Genomic DNA, 17,247 nt, shown 5'->3' with positions numbered 1-17,247 from the left:
TCTCTCTGACACATGTATTCTATTAATTTATAAATGGACGTTTATAAATTAATTGATTAATATGTATTTATAAATTAGTAAGGAACGCGTCCACTAGATGTGCTTATATCCGTGCATTATTATAAAATTTGATTGAATCATATCGAATGAAGTGTACACAATTGGGGACGTCTCAGAGAATAAAGTGCAACCGCGCGTCTTAATGATGCACCTGTGCTCGACGGTCAGAGTTTCTCTCGATAATACCCATTTGCATTCTCACTTACCGTTTAGTCTCGTTTACGTGGCTATAATTGCATGATTCAACTACTTTCAAAGCTGCTCGCAAAAAACAGCGAAGAAAATAAATGAACCGCGCATTGAAATAAACTGCCTTGTGACTGCCAGCTCGTCCAGCAGCACTGATACACGCAGCTGTATGTACATTAATTCCTAAGTGCATTCCAGTCTTATCTTCCAGCCTATCTGGTCTAATATCGCCATCTATTTCCCACTTTATTATGCGTATTATGTAACTCTTTTACTTATTATTTTTCTTTGAAAATAAACGGCGGCGTGTCGAGGGGGAAAAAGAAAAGGAACGTGTTCGTTAAGTCTCGCCTTTATACATCACTTTTCAATTAAATTATGTGCTATCTAACACAATTAGATCGTGCCAGATAATTTCTGTGTATAATGTCACATTACTACCCTCATTCCTCCGGTTGGCAGAACTCTATTTGTTTATTGCGTTGTATTGCAGCAGCAGCGACAGCCACTAAATCATTTGCCTATTTCCTTGTTATTTGCAAACGTTATAACGTCCTCAGACGATTTCTCAGCGAACACGATTACACGATTCCGTTATGACGCTATTGACATCGTTGACATTTAGGAGAGACGTGCGTTTCTCATGCGGGATCAATTCTGTCACGCAGCATCCCTTCGTGCAATTGCAACTATCGATTAATGAAATTTCGTTCTCTCGAAACTTTTCTTACTCGTATCTATTTCTGCTTTTGTAGAAAATTACGAAGTGCAATAAACGGATCCATAATGCAATAATAATTCCGTTAGAAATCTTCAAGGAAAAGAAAGATTTTAAGAAGTTACGTTGTCCCAACGTCACGCGGTTCTAGTGATATCGGTCAATTTTTAATTGTCTCAATTAAGCTTAATTGCCCATGTCGTTTACGAGATGTGTTCCTTCGTTTAACAAATTTAAGGAGTTAAACTCTACAAAATCATAAAATTGTTCAGCCTTCCAACAAGAACGTTATAGAATTACGATATCATTGGTCGTCGTTCGTTCTTTTATTATTATTCTTTTAAAACTTGTTTTGCGCTATCGAGCTTTGGTTCTACGTTCTTTCCGATTAGTTTCTTCTGATATTTCAGCCCTCGCAATCTATACGCTTATCTCCGACACTATCGCTTCTAACACTTTATAAAATGTGCTATCGAAATTTGAAAAAAAAAAGTCAATTTATCATCCGACATAATCGTACACCAACATTTCTTCCATCCCTTCGCTATAAGTTTTTATATTTCTTCCAGTGTACGTAATATTAAAACACTTTAAATACTTTTTCGCTCGGCTACCACTACTCTCAATTGTTTTTTTTTATTGCGACAAAATCAAGAATTTTACTATTGACCCATTATTATATACATATATTTCGTACTTTTCTAATTTCTTCCCCTCCAAAACGTTTGAATTTCTTGCATCCTGCTATCCAGGTCAGTGACCCATTCCTCCAATCTGTCTTTTCAGCTCTTGCTTCTCGCATTATTTTAATGTGTACACACAAGTAATTAATTATTAAATTACTTTGATCTTCCTATAACCATAAGTATCGTTTCCCCCTCTCTTTTTTTTCCATCTCTTTTAATGTTCTCCTCTCTGACCTTGCTTTCTAACCTTGGCTCCAATTTTACAATCTATCCCGTCCTCGACATCCCTAATCTTCTCTCGATACATTTCAAATGCAGGCAACTCGAAGACAAATGTATGACAGCAATTAAATTTTTAATTGCATTTAATTTAAATGCTACGGAAATGATAGGGGCACAAAACAAAAGTATATTATAATATAACGCTAATTATTCGCGCATGGTAAAACACCTGCGATCATAAGATACGTCGAAACCTTTTCGTTCAAATTTCTCTCAACCGACCCGTGTTATTCCTAATTTACCTAATGTACCCATTTGAAACTTTCCTCAAACGTTTCCTCTAATCCAAGTTGTGCACGATGTCACACGACAGACGTATACACGGAGACACAAATGCACACGTTTTGCTCGTGAAGCTCCTTCTAATTATTCACTGTTCGATCACTCGCTCACCTCCTGCTTGATCAAGTCACTGCACGATAACGTGGACGTCTTCATGGCCCTCCCAACCTCGCGCTCGGTAGCACAGCCCTCGAGTAGCTTCGTGGTTGCTGACTTGAACGACCAGCGACAGGAGGAAAAACGTAAATCGAACGCACGTCGATTTTTTTCTCCCCTACGTGCTCGACCTCGTCGTCGATGTGGTCGGCGGACTTAGCTTAGCTCAACTAGGAAGTGGAGTGTTCGTTTCCAGATAAATGTACGAGTTACAAGCTGTCTCTTTGAACTTTGTATCGCGACTGGCTGGAACGACGGCGCCTGTTCGTCCGCTCCCCACAAGAGCGATTCTGTTGGAGGGAATGGAACCCGCGTTCATAGTGGGGCAAAAGGAGGCCATGGAGGAGGTAGTGGTACCAGTGGTGAACACGGTTCCTCGATTCACCCGCGATTTTATCCAGCTAGTTGGCAAAAAGATCCTTTTTTCCGACGAAAACAGGAGGAGGACCGATAAGTCACGATTTCGGCCCCCTCTGGATTTTATTGTAAATTATCAGAAGCAATTTCTTTTTTAATACATAAAACACTAAAATAAACTGTTCCCAGCCTAAACGGACGTGTTCAACGTGGTCGTTTTCTTGTTTAAACATAGAAATTTGTATTTGTGGATATTTTGTGCATTACTACGCAACTCGCCTGAAAATCGTGGATATTATATTGGAAAATCATGAACATCATAATATAAAATTATTTTTGTACTCCTGGGGGTTTTAAAGAAAAGATCCCGAAAAACATTTCATCCAACTAAGCTCGAGTGTCCAATTCCTTACCTAAACGGAATGAAAACAGGAAAGAGGAATAAAGAGAATGAGGACGGGGGAAAGAGAAGGGGAAGATGGGCTACATTTCCCATTATTACAGCCTAATCCAATATATAATACATAACAAGTCATTTTTTTTCACCTCATAGATTCAGCACGATGAAAGGCGGGTTCATTTTTCACGGTTTTAGCAGCCAGGTATGTGCGCGCTATCTGACCTATTTCACTGTCAGCATCAATTTTACGTACAAAAATAATTTTATATCATGTTGTTCATGATTTTCCAATGTAATAGCCACGATTTTCAGGCGAGTTGTGTAGTACTGCACAAAATACCCACGAATTTCTACGTTTAAGCAAGATAACGGCCACGTTGAACATGTCCGTTTAGGCTGAATTACGTGTGAAATATTGAATCCTGAAAGATTCGGTAGCAATCAGTTTCACGTGACAGTCATCAAGTGTGTATGTAGATAGATTCTTATTGTACTACGCGTCTTATTACCTTCTGATTTTTGACTTTATTATGTTTTGCTCTTTTCAGTTTCGGGTATCTTATTATTTTACACATTGATTTTACTTTGCTTTTGAGCGCATTTTATGGGAGATTGTACGAATACTCGTAATCATGAATGACAGTTTGCGTAATTAATATAATTAATGAGGTAGCCAAGTGTTTAAACATCTACGTGTACTTAAAGCTCATTACCATCGGAATTCTGAAGTTATAATTTTATTGGAGAAAGCTGTTTATACGTTCTATCGGAATTAAAATCGAGATAACGTTGTAACTTGCAAGTTATTTTAAACTTTTTAAGATTTATTGTTAGATTGATGTTGAATTAAGTACGCAATTCTCTTCTAACGCACTGAAGATTTAATTAAACAGTTTATTTCAATTAAATTAAGTGGAAAATTTAACAATAAACTCCGTACTTGATTAAATTTTTTTTTAAAATAACTTAGAATAATAAAAGTATTTAGTTAAATTATAATTTAATTTTATAACAATTAATCGTATGCAGATTTTTGGTGTAATGTCGAAACAGAGATCGCCCAGTTTCTAATGCAACGAGCCGACACTGCGGCGAATCGGTTAGTGGTGGAAGAAGTGCGTGGGGTGGCGACGATAGCAGCGTAAGAGGGGTGACTTTCCCCTCGCATGCATTCGCTGTTAAGGTGGAGGCTCGTCCTCAAGGGCAAATGGATCAAACGTTTCCTGAAACGGGTATTTCCCGTAGTTATCACTGTTTGAATTGCCTGGGCAATATTTAATTATATTTTCATTGATTATTTAAATATGCGATAAAGTGCACCAGCTTCCATCCTCCGAGTCTTTAATTCTCAACAAGATCTCTCGTACTCCATAGAAGATGTTTTTAACGATTTGGAAAATTATATTATTAATTTTATCATCGAATCTACTGGTCGATAAAACGTTATGAATAAATTTGGTGGAAGTAACTCAATATCCCGTTCAAGCAAACAATTATTAAAATTGAATATTGAAGACTTGAAAATTGAGCATTATTTGTACAATTTGTTTTTACAGTAATTTTATAGCGACCATTATATATAAAAATCCGTTTGGATTAATCTATATCATTCTTATGAGTAAAAAAAAATCGTGGATAAGTTCGTTAGTGTCATTAACGGAATTATATTATTGATCGTCAATTAGTTAATTAAAACTTGAAAATTGATCGACAATTAATTGCGCAATCGTGATGAAATCCGTCGCTCCAGACGGAGCATTTAAAGGGTGATGCAATGTACCAGTAGGTTTGAACATGTGGGAGCGAAAGTCGGTTCGCGATTGGTCGACCCTCGGGGGCTCGCCCGTTCAATCCCTCGTTGGTGACGTCATCCAGCTCTCCTTAAAGAAACGAAAATGTGTGTGCGGCTACTATACAAACTACCGCGCTCTCACGAGTCGCGCAATCTCTACATTTTCTTTCAGGGAATTTCTGTAGACGGTTCTTTTGCAGAATCTCTTTTTTACCTTCAGTTATGTCTTGTTATTTTAATAATTTTCTTTTTTTTGTGATCTCTCCCCTTCGTTTCATACTTTTAACGACGTAAAAAGTTATACGCGTAACATTATTAACTAGACAGTAAATTATGAAATTGCATAATATTATGAATATAATATTCGGCTGAATTTTGCTAATATTTTTAATTCAGAATTTCTTTTTATTCTGCCGTTCGTTTTAAGCGTCGTGTGATTCAATCGTTAGAAATCTGAAATCTGCTGTAATTGAGCACGTAGTGTTACGTCGTTACAATTCTGCGAAATCACAAATAACGTCATTTCATACTAAGACGTTGATCTTTATTAAGCTTGGTGTCTCTCCGAACTGTCTCAATAAATATATATAAGTCGGAACGATAAGCCATAATCGATAAGATAGCGTCTGCTTAGTTCCAGACGTAATTTAGTTTCGACATTTTTCGTACGTCTATTCAATTATGAAGAAGCGCACGTTGAACGAAGGATAAATGTAATAAATATGCAACATTCTCATTTGCATATAAATGTGATGAATACGGAGATATTCGTGGAAAGAAAAATTAATTAATTTTTACAATCGTATATAATTTTAATTCATTATCCAGGGAACAAAAGTTCTTTGTAAATACTGATTCTATTTCCGATGTATAAAATTTCACTTCTATTTTAATAGCGAATACGAAATAAATGTTCTCGGTATGTTATTGTTTGATAGATTGTCTAATTATACTTATGTTCTTATCTCTTCCGAGTTATCTCCCGATATTTGTTTCAAGTTCTCGATGACAATTTCCGTTTTAACATCCGTCTACCAATACAGATTAAATTTCATTTAACTTACTTTCTATTATTTTTTTAGTCCAAAGAATTTATAAAAAGATAAAAGGTATATCAAGATTGAAATTAATCCAGCGGGGGAGGTTCTCGTCATTTCGGGGTATAAACAGGTGCGCGAAACGCCATAGGCTCTCTTACTATTTCCAAACTCGGTTACTTACTCACAGTCTCTCTTACCTACTCACCTACTCTCGCAGTTACTCTCTTACGCACTTACTTATATCCTGAACACAGAGTTTCAGTTTTTCTCTTCGACATTAACAAGAAAAGCACAAAACAGAGTTTGTCCTTTTATACGTGAACCTCTGCCCCCACTGCTCAAATAAAGGCAAACGCTCGGTCTAGATATATTATGTCTATGAGTAAAACATTGTAAGAAATCTTCCATAAATTAATATGATTCCCTTCGTTATTCCCCCCCCCCCTCTCTTTCTGTCTCTGTCTCTCAGGAGTAACCACCACAAGTCCCCTCCTACCCAATTTACAAGAACATTTCCGACGTCAGATTATCGCCGCGAAAACCAAACGCGCTATCTTTCCGGGCAAGAATAAAATCTATTATCTTTAGTATTTTCGTCATTTATTAATTTTCACACAATCTAGTCCGATCCCCGGTAAAGCGCACTTAAATGTGCTGACCGAAAAAGCGGGCATAACGAATACTCTTGTCGAATTGTGACAATACTTGGAAGAAAGCCAACGAATCATTAGTTTCCATATGGAAAGTGAAGAGTATTTTTGATGACGCAGGTCTGGCAAGCTAATACGAATTCTCTAGCAGAAAAAGAACTTGTATATATATCTCATTCCTTTTCTTCCTTAATTATACGTTGCGCCACCGCGTAAAATCCGGATCTTTTAATTTAGCGAGACAGATCGGAGAGAACAACTCTTGTCCGAAAAAATCCGGTTTTGTGTACAAATATCGAAGACGAGACGGCCGAGATATTTTTTCAATGAGCTCATGGCATCACCGGCTCATGATAACCCCGTCAGAATTGTAATTGATAATCGGTCTTATCGAAGACTTCGCGCGGAAAGCTAAACAACGGCTTCCGACCATATCGTTCATCCGGTGGATTTGCGTATCTCAACTAGATTCTTTCGTTCCACGATAACAGCCGAAACATCGTTCGTGTGAACGATGAACTTCGCGCATAAAAATCTGCTATTTTTCTGTCTGCATTATCGACGACGATCAAAGTCCGTGTGTTCAGATAAGATTGCCCTTTTCGGCTTCCAATATTTCGCCGGGGTTATCACAACACGTTCATTCTTCGAATGCGCGATATAATGCATTCGCTTCTGTAGCATTCTGTAGAAAAGTAATAAATGTTAATCATCCTCGATATTTTTGTCGCGGAAATATTGTCTCTAGGTCGAGTGAAGAAACGTGCGGTTAACGTTCGCCGTGTGTGTCGTCGGCTGTACATATGGCAGGAACCGTGATGAAAGAATATCCAGTAGTTCTGCCAATATATTTTAAGCGTGCCTCTCTCTTCTTCCCCCTCTCTCTTTCTCTTTCTGTCTTTGCCGTAGAGAAAAGTGCGTACGTTCGATCGTTCACGTACGCACTTCGTATTGGCGCGCGCGCAATTCTGAGCACATCCGCGCCTTCAAAATCGAGAGTTTCAACTTGCAAAGCTGTCGCTCCTCAAGAGAATAACAAATTGAGTTGAAAGTCCTCCGATAATTGTTTTTCAAACCTTTTCCTACCACGTGTTTTTATAACGTCACACTTCACTGTAAATTAATTCCCAAAGAGAAATGTCGTACGAATTTCCTAATTGTTTTCACGTTTGTTCGTTGCAACTGGAAAAGTCGCAGTGTTTTTTGCGAAAAGGAAAATAAAAGAATTATATCGCCTCGTACACGTGACGCTCGGTTATCGCGGGACGTTTGTGTGCCGTAAAACTGTTCCGTACAATCCCACATTTTATGTGCAACGACCTAATACTTTAGATAACAGCCTCGAGTTACTTAGCCTTGCGGTCGAGTGAGGCGTACCTAATGCGACAAGAATACGCGTTATAATTGTACGCGATTGGAGTAAAATGGAGTCAGATAGGATTTAGCGTGCGCTTCGAAACGTTGCGTGAAACATGATCGTCGCAATGTTACGTAATAGCAGTGCACGATGTTGTTACAGTCATTACTTGTGTGCGCTATGCACAGTAATACAATACCTACGTGACATACGGTGACCAATGGTCGACGTAGGTAATAACGGCGCGGCGAACTGAAGCGCCTCGGTTAGTTACACAAACGCGTAATGACATATTTCTTACACCTCAGTCTTTTCTCTTTTTGCATTCGTGATTGAAAATAGAAAGCGCAAACAAGTTGGCGAAGTGTAAGATCTTGAAGAATTTTTTACGAATTCTGCTCGGTCAGAATAAAATTGAAAGGCACATACGACTAATTTACAGTGTTAAGTCCCTTACACGAAAAATGCTCTTCGCAAAAAAGATTGAAAGAAATTGAGGAGAAGAGAAAAGAGCAGGCGAAAATAGGTTCCAAAGAGATTTGGATTCAAGAAGAAATGTAGCAAGATAAAAAGCACGATTAAAGAACGCGATAAAAAATTATTTCATAAAAGAAAATAAAAATTGGAAATAAAAGGAACCGCGATAGACTCGCGAGAGATTTATGCGACAAGAAAAGTAGAGGTACTTAAAGAGTACAAAAAATTTCTGAATCTTCTAAATTCCTGAAAACGTTTCCGAAAACTAAGGCTTTTTCTGAGGAGAGGAAACGGTGCAGTTACGATGCGACAAAACCGAGAACTCTTTTTCATGCTTAAAAAAAAAACTCTTTAACGAAAGGAATGAGATAACATTCGTAACGCGTTATTAATATTCAACGTCGATGACGTCACGCGAGCACGTCAAACGCGCTATTATTATTTAGCGACGTACTGACTACTCATCAATAACGTATTTTTCGATTGAAAATTACGCGTCACATTAAGTATTACGTAAATATACAAAATACGTGTTCGTACTTAGTAATCCCGGTGATATTCATTTATCGAAACGCGTATCCGGTGACAAAAACAGGAGGAAACGAAGAACCGCTGACTCGTTCAGTCCTCCTCTTTCACAAATTTGTTAACAGCACAAATTTTTGCCTAATGAGTCACTGTTGTGTATCATTCTGGGAAAATATTAATTTAGATATCTAGATATTTAGAGATTGCAGTTGCAAACCGGCATCGGATTGCTGCGTTTGAAATGCATTTATACAAAGTATAATATTGTATATTAATGTAGGACCGAGCCTCCAGGGATAGACTCGGTATATCATTTTTTTATGTTTTAATTCATCCCAATTCTGGGTCCCACATCGACCTTCATTTCAAGCAATAATTCAAGAAATTTCCGAGCAACTAAAACACGCGTTAAATTAAAACAATTCAATAATGTTGTTTTATCAAAGAGAGGAAATAGTTTTGTGAATAATATGAATCTTTTGATTCGTGGCGTTTCTACAAATTTAATTTAGAAAGTTGCAAATATTTAGGACGAATCAAAACATATGTTTTCTAAGAAGATATTACATATCTTTAATATATTTGTTGTCTGTTAATATATTACTTTTTCTCTTTTCCTCTCTTTCCCTATAATTTTATGTTTTCTGATTCTATATTAATTCAATATAAACTAATTTAGTATAATATAAAAGGATTGAATTGCCTGTTTCGACACTTCCGGGGTGCACATTTCCGCTTCGTTGCTCGTGCAACAAGGCCGTCGAATGAGAACCGTAACTGGCTGGAATCATTGTGCCAAGATTGTGCTAGCTGGTTGATATAATTTCTTACATAAGCAAATCTCCGATAAGAAATCTCTAATTACTTGCAATTATAAAACTTCAAATTATTTGCAATTACGATGCTTTTTCAATATCGTGAAATTTTAATTTATTGCCATTGATCTTTTGCAATATATTGCACATTTTTAATTTACGCATTTAGTCAAATGTACGAACGGTTCTTTCATAACCTAGTCGCGATTATTCGTTAGCGATTATTACGAAAATTACCAAGTTTGCTCCAGGCACATATCCCTGTTCCATGTTTACGAAAGCGAATTATTTTCTTTAAGGACATAAATAATTCTTAAGAAGGGTCCGAAACGAATTATTGTACGATGACATATGGATAGGTATCCAATGACATGCGCCGAGAGAATATACGATTATTTCCAAAATAAACATACTACACTCGGAAATCGATAATCCAGACAAAAAAGAGAAATGATATTTTATATGTCTTTATTTTTTACCTCATGTATTTTTTAAATATAATACATCTTAGAAGCAGACCCTAAAATTTTTCAATAATCTTATTTAAAATAGAAACAAGTACTGAAATAATATATATATATATTTTTACATTTTTATAATGTTACATTTTTTCTAGATTTTTCCTGAAACACTGTTAGACAAGAATTATTCCTCTAATTAAATACGCAATGAGATCTTTGTCCGAAAAAATCCAGGTACACGATAAAAAAACAGAAAATCCATTTACGACTAATAAGAGACACCAAATATCTAACAAACCAGCGATACCATTTTTTTTCTTTATTTACTTTGACAATAAAATTCACCCTAATCACAGTTATGCGAGGGAAATGAAAGGAATCTAAACTCCAAAGAATCACTGGAATATTGCTCGAATAGCGATACATTTTTGTGAAATCCTATGCAAAAGAAACGTGCAAATTACCTCATCCGTCGGATTTAAGCTCCCTTCCGGATTCCGAAGGGACGTTTCCGAATCCCAAGGGGACATTTCCGAATCCTGAAGGAACGTTTCCGAATCCCTTCGTATCTCGTTCTCGTATCTCCGTACATTCGAGATTTCCGTTTTGCTGTAACACTTGCATATCCTGCTGAATAACGACCTGTTCTTCGTCTTCATCTCGCCAGCTCACCCTGACAATGGCCTTGACCTTGACCTTAACCCTGATCCCGACCTCTGTTACACTTTCCCTAGCAAAACGGCAATTCCGCGACTGGTCCTTGCGAACGACTGCTGCCCGATTATTATTGACTGCCCGAGAGCAATATCAAGAGACATCTGACCCTGAACAAACACCGGCAAAATAATTTTATCCGGCGCGTTATTAGCGCCATCTGAAGGTGTTCGTCTTTTGAAATATAATACGCATGAGAATTGAAAATCGATCGCGTGACGTCAGCCGAAATCAGCCTCATATCGCCGAGATTTCAAGAGGATCTGATCGCGCGAGGAAACGAAACGCGATGTCGCGTCAGTGGAAAAGAAACGACACTTCAAAGGTTCTGCAAAGGGGAGAGACGAGGTGGGATGTCGCGTCTCTATTGGCGAAAGTTCTGGGAGTGGATTTTTCACGAGAGTGATGTCGCCATGTCTTCAGTTTTTTGCCGCTGAAAATTTTTATCCCCCTCGGAGAACGCCACGGAATTTGATGTCAGTTGCGAGCAATCTGCGGCCGATACCTAATCGTTGAAAAAAAGTTCGACGCTTCTAAGTAATCCTGAAACGTCTCGAGGAGGAAGATTCGAACAGCCCGCCATTTTGCTTCCCGCAGGATCGTTCTACGCCTGAGCGGGCCGTGACTTCCCGGCGTGAAATTCAAACATCTCGCAAGATGTCGCGTTATCTCAGAAATAAATTCTTTTTCACACTTTACACACGGATGTCGGGGTTTTAGGGATATTCGTGCGTTCCCCTTGGGAGACGCCTCTATTTTCTCACGTTTACGGAAATGCAGAACGATGTGGCGAACAGAGAAATTAAAAGTGGAACAGACCGGTTTCAGTCAGCGAAAGGAAAGATACGGATTTGTGCGACGCCACGCACTGAAGACAAATAAAATTGTCGTGCTATCTTCGAACAATCCCATAAATTGTCGTATCATTATCGTGCTAATAAAAAACGTTTAGAAATGCGTCAGCTTATTCAGCGCTCTAAGCATTTTTTTTTCTGTTACGCGTAGACATAGCTGTAAGAAAATATTTGCGGACCGGATTTCAGGGAAAATCCGATCCATCGAATCTTTATCTCGCGACCTGACTTCTCTCTTTTCATCCTGCCGATGGACTTTTCATCGTGACACTCGCAATGACGGTGCCGCCTATGGCAGCCTATATTGCAAGTAACGAAAATAAAAATGTTATATAAAATACTCGAAGATAAATATTTGCGATAAATGAACCTCATGCCTGCCGATCGTGATCTTGTTTTCGAGTCAGATAATGGAATCGGTTTCGACGACCTCCCTTCCGGGGATCAGCCCGGGGGGGCATGACAGAAATTGCGATACGATCTCAAATCTGAGATACAGATCCCGTCTTGCGTTATTGCGATCTTTCCCCACGTCACGCGAAGTTCACGTGCTCCTCGCAGCACGGAGCATCGAGGGTTATTCGGGTATCCGCTTCCGCGGGGTATGTTAAGGACAGAGAGTGAGTAGTTTTACGGAAAAACTTGCGGTACTTACGCAACGAGGGTCAAGGGTGGCGCGAAAGGAGAGAGAGGGATCACCGACTCACCGATTGGTCAATGTGCTCCCATTTCTCCCCGACATAGTCCCGGACTTGCTCGGTCATTGTCCGCGAGGGGAAGAAAAAAAGAAAAAGAGAAGCGGCAAGGACGCGCGGGAGCAAGATACAATAAATATCGATTGAAGGTCGTGATTAGCGGGCGAGCAATCACACAGACACTCTCGGGACCACTGTGGGCTTACATCATTTGCAGCCGCGCGCATCGCGGCTGCAAATATAGCCAAGCTTCATCTTCGCGCGTGTGCGTATCTCACGCACGTCGCGGTTCTATAGGTGCGCATTGACCGCCGCGCGCGATTTTTGCGCGGTGTATTTTCGGCGTGGAGATGGAGCCAGAGCGCGTGGAGATGGGGCTGGGGTATCTCGCACCTGCTCCACTCCGACCGGGCGCCTGTCTCCTCGCGACCACCTCGAGCCGCGAGAGCGCGATGCCGATAAATATTAATAGGAGAATGTGAAGAATAGCGATTAATGAATATTGAATGTAAATCCAGACTCGCACGTCGTCCCGACGCCGTCTCTGTTCGTCCGGTCCGAAGATCGTGGCGTCGTGAATCACATTGTACACTGCAGACCTCAAGTGTGCGACGGGCACAAAGGTCTTAGTTCGAGAGTGCGACGAGTCGTTTCAGAGATCATCCGAGAAATTCGCGGCTCCAAGGTCTGGTTAAATGGAGAACGGAAGTTTACCTTCGATAGGCGCGCTTATGAATATTCCGAATCAATTCTCGTGGCTTCGCCAAGCTCGAGAGCCACTCATTCTGAAAACCTGTGTTCGATCTAAACGACCTGTTTACGCATCTCGAGATGAATGTTAAAAGACGTACATATTTACGCATATTTCGCGACAGTAGGACCCAGTGATAAATGATTTGATGTAAAAATGATGAGATCAATCGGAAATCAATTTTTACATCGATTTAAGCAATATTTTATGTCAAAATAATGTGTGCTTGCTACTTTAGATAATGCAATTTTGAAATATAATAAATACAATTTTTTAAGAAGTCAACAATTAACATTTATGCTATAAAAAATGGCCTTATCTAAAGTAGCAAGCACACATCATTTTGACATTGAAAATTGCCTAAATTAACTGATATGAATGACGTTAATTGACCAAACACAATACTGAATTTGAAAAGTTTTGTATGAAGCAAATCGAGGCAACTGTTCGATGTTGCTCTAGTCGTTCGGAGTAATCGAAGCGAAACGGAACGAAAATGGCAGACAACATTGCAGTAGCTAGTGCCAGTTTTATCGTTTTATATAATTTATTAAAGAAAAAGAAAAAGACGAGAAAGCAAAGGCGTTGGTGGTCAACGCAATTGTACTTGACTAGAAGACGAGTAAATAATATTAACATCTTTTTATGGAATGATTCGTTGGCTGACAAAGAAAGTGACCAATTCAAAAATTTTCCTAGAATGTCGGAAGAAGATTTTATTAAGATTTTTTTTAATTCCATCAAAGAAAAAATATCAAAAAATGATACTACTTTTCGAAAAGCAGTGCCGGTTGAGGAAAGATTAGCTGTAACTTTGCGATATCTTACAACTGGTGATTCCTTCACTAGTTTACAATACCTGTTTAAAATATCAAAACAATTAATATCGCAAATAGTACCGGAAGTATGCCAAGCAATAATTGATTGTCTCATCAGTTACGAGAAGGTAAGTATTTTATTATTATTATTAAATATATTAATTTATTATACTTTTTATTAGTAACACTTACTTTTAAAGCAATACATATTTAATAACGCAGAATTGTACTGTAAAAAAAATACGTAATATGTAATATATTTTTTTATAATGTTTTATTCTGTACGTTGGGAATCATTGGTAGAATCAGAAAAGTATTGCAAGGAGTTGGATAAAGGTGATTCGTGTCTTTGAGGGGATGGAGAAGGCGAGCTAATATTACTAACTGGAGTGGATGACTGTTCAGTTTTAGGCGGATAAAAATTGTTATAGACGGAAAAAGATTGTGTACTTGATTGAGTGCTAGAATTTTCATATAGATGCATTTCTAATTCGAATAAGAGGTTGCTAATTCTATGTTGTGCAACTGCACGAAGATGATTATCGAATGAACGTAATTTATCTGCAATGTAGTCGCCGAAAAGACTACATTGATCTTTTCGCTGTTGTAAAGCTGTTTGTCGAAGATATCCAAACGCTTCCGCAATTCTTGGATCTTCGTTAGCCTGTTTTTGTTTAACTGAACGTTTTTTCGGAAACTTGAACTCTTTATTCTGAGTTTTATTTGTTAAATGATATATAATTGCTTGTGGATTGACTAATTCTTCGTTGATTTGCTCATTTTCTTGCTCTTTTTCTTTACCTCTTTCTTCGGTCTCATCCTGTGCTTCATTGTCGCCTTTTTCGTCGTCAGACACAGTTTGCAAATTCTAATTCGGGAAACAATAAATAAATGCATTTTGTAATTTTCTTGCATATTTGTTTATAGATTATAAATTTTACAGATTGAAAGTTAGGGTAAGATATTTTATTGATATGATATCTCCATATAACAAACATTTATTTTAGCATATTGATTTTGATAGGACATTCTGCCAGTAAGTTTTATAGATTATAAATTTTTATAACATTAAATAAGTACATTCGAGTATGATTTTTATTTGTTCAATTTTTTCAGATGCCGTTAACTCCCGACGAATGGAAGAAAATTGCTAAAGAATTTGAGGAAACATGGAATTTTCCACACTGTATAGGAGCTGTCGGAAAGCTCTCGAGGTAAGCTACAAGAATATGCAAAAATATATAGGGTGTTCTATTTAAAAAATTTAAGGTGACCTTCGTGTAACCTTCTAACGATTCTTCAAGGTCAAACCAATGGCACCATCTTATAGCCCCCTTGAAACCATACAACTTTCGTCTGAAACATTTTCCTCCAAAATTCTTCATTTCCAAGATATACGTCTGTTACACTTTAATTGACTCACCCTGTATATCATGTGTCGGTTGCCCAAAAGAAGACACTCGAAAAGGCACTCGTGGAAGAGACCCGTGACACTCTTGTATATAATAAAATATCTTACCCTAACTTTCGATGTTTCTCAATCAAAATACTTACACTTGGAGTCCTGCGAGGCTCGTCTTTATCTTCCAAAAATTGTAGACTTTCATAAGCGAACCATTTTGATTTATACATCTCATGTCGTCCTGTAAAAATATATTCTTAAGATAACTCATTATTATGGAACCTCAATGCCTCCCCTCCCTCTCTCTCTCTCTCTCTCTCTCTCTCTCTCTCTCTCTCTCTCTCTCTCTCTCTCTCTCTCTCCTTTTTACCTTTTCCTGTTCCCATACTTGTTTTGGCTCGCGTCTTCTCTCGTCTGTATGAACCTTTTAAACTGTCAATCTTCTTTTTCAATTCTTCAATGCTTTTTCCAAATTTTTCACGTAGTTCTTTCCAAGCATCTTCTTTCTTTAATTTGTTATAATATGCAGGATCTCGCGGATTCCACAGGACTTCCTTTTTTCTATACTCATTTATAAGTTGTATGCATGTCTCTTGATCCCATTCCATTACTGCGAAACACATTCGTTTAAAAAATTATACGCGTCGTTAATTTACATAAATATTTTCTGTACTTACTGACGAGAGTTTATTCACTTCTGTTCGTGCGCGACTGACCGTCGAATACGCGCATGGACACGTCCAAACTGAGCGTTACGTTTTCTTTGATCGACCGACAGCGCTCGGACCGAGGCAATTTGCCGCGCCTCGGACCAACGTATGCACTTGTACGCTCATGCGGCCTCGGCTTACCCCATTCGCATCCGTGCTCAAGTCTGTACCCGGCTTTAGACGAGGCTCTTCGCGCTTCGTTACACTCATCGAACACCTAGAAAGTTACTCTACTTGGAGTCAGTCGACCGCGCGACTCGTCCGAGTCTCGTCTGACTGAGCCCCGACCACCTGAGCACCAACAAAGTCAGGATGGCCGAGCGGTCTAAGGCGCTGCGTTCAGGTCGCAGTCCACTTCTGTGGGCGTGGGTTCGAATCCCACTTCTGACAATTGTTTTTTTTTTTTCATTCGAAAAATTACGAAGTATCCGGAATACCGTGACGATTCAAATGGAAGGTGATTTATTGCTCGAATATGTACACGTGTTATACAAAACAATGAATAAATTATGTTAGATATGTGCATATCGAATCGCCCGTCCACGTATACACGAGACACATATTTTCAGGTTTTCCGAACGCCGTCGTGCAACGATTGCACCCCGCGGACCGCGGTGCATACGCGGCTAACGTCAGAGCGGAGAGCGGGCGATCGTCGTCAACATGGCGGACGGCGACTTGCTCGTCACTATTTCGGGCGCGGCGCTCTCACTGCTGTTCTACGAAAATGTGCGCAGCGTCGGCGAGCAGGTAAAGCGAGAATCGCGTATCGATTTGTCGATAAATTCTTATGGCTGTCCGCCGTCGCGTGGAAAAACCGTCCTCGGAGGGACGCGTCTCCGCCAGTCGCTATAACCTCTCCGCGCCTACATTCGTCAACGGCGAGAGGCTGACGTTTCTTTATTAATTCTTGCAGATGGGCTTCCTCCTCGGGGAGGCGCTCGAGTTCATCGTCAAGACCTACACAGACTCCGACAATCAAGTGGAGACCGTCAAGATTCACATTAGTGAGTATAGCCGCGATAATCCGCGTCCTTCGTGTAAACAACGGAG

At 39.0% G+C, this 17,247-nt stretch overlaps 4 protein-coding genes and 1 non-coding gene across 7 annotated transcripts in view; 3 read left to right on the top strand and 2 right to left on the bottom strand.

Moving 5' to 3' along the window:
- The window catches only part of LOC105564171 (hexokinase type 2), a 19,668-nt gene extending 6,958 nt beyond the window's left edge, over nucleotides 1-12,710 (bottom strand). Inside the window, exon 1 of one of the 3 annotated variants that reach the window (XM_012016375.1) lies at nucleotides 12,526-12,710. In XM_012016375.1, the coding sequence (XP_011871765.1) occupies nucleotides 12,526-12,582 (57 nt within the window). In that variant the 5' untranslated portion in view covers nucleotides 12,583-12,710. Of the gene's footprint in view, nucleotides 1-2,328; nucleotides 2,654-10,714; nucleotides 11,122-12,525 lie in introns of those variants that run through there. The other 2 variants (XM_012016374.1, XM_012016376.1) reach the window with 2 other exon arrangements.
- LOC105564174 (BRCA1-A complex subunit Abraxas-like) overlaps nucleotides 1-17,247 on the top strand; it is a 36,264-nt gene that overhangs the window by 14,856 nt on the left and 4,161 nt on the right. Inside the window, 2 exon segments of the mRNA XM_012016379.1 lie at nucleotides 16,764-16,944; nucleotides 17,111-17,201. Coding sequence (XP_011871769.1) covers nucleotides 16,858-16,944; nucleotides 17,111-17,201 — 178 coding nt within the window. The 5' untranslated portion in view covers nucleotides 16,764-16,857.
- LOC105564172 lies at nucleotides 12,718-15,627 on the top strand. Its single transcript, XM_012016377.1, has 3 exons — nucleotides 12,718-14,210; nucleotides 15,199-15,296; nucleotides 15,387-15,627. The coding sequence occupies exons 1-3, from the start codon at nucleotides 13,761-13,763 to the stop codon at nucleotides 15,571-15,573; spliced, it is 735 nt and encodes a 244-aa protein (XP_011871767.1). The 5' UTR covers nucleotides 12,718-13,760; the 3' UTR covers nucleotides 15,574-15,627.
- Nucleotides 14,232-16,733, bottom strand: LOC105564173. Its single transcript, XM_012016378.1, has 4 exons — nucleotides 16,162-16,733; nucleotides 15,855-16,094; nucleotides 15,637-15,725; nucleotides 14,232-14,950 (listed from the first exon to the last, which is right to left on the bottom strand). The coding sequence occupies exons 2-4, from the start codon at nucleotides 16,090-16,092 to the stop codon at nucleotides 14,357-14,359; spliced, it is 921 nt and encodes a 306-aa protein (XP_011871768.1). The 5' UTR covers nucleotides 16,093-16,094; nucleotides 16,162-16,733; the 3' UTR covers nucleotides 14,232-14,356.
- Trnal-cag lies at nucleotides 16,501-16,584 on the top strand. The gene has a single exon. It is a non-coding gene; the product is annotated as a tRNA-Leu (tRNA).

The sequence above is a fragment of the Vollenhovia emeryi genome, unplaced genomic scaffold, assembly GCF_000949405.1.
Source record: "Vollenhovia emeryi isolate VEMERY1.0 unplaced genomic scaffold, V.emery_V1.0 DF939168.1, whole genome shotgun sequence".
NCBI classification, from domain to species: Eukaryota; Metazoa; Arthropoda; class Insecta; order Hymenoptera; family Formicidae; genus Vollenhovia; species Vollenhovia emeryi.
This window is presented reverse-complemented; position numbering and strand designations above follow the sequence as displayed.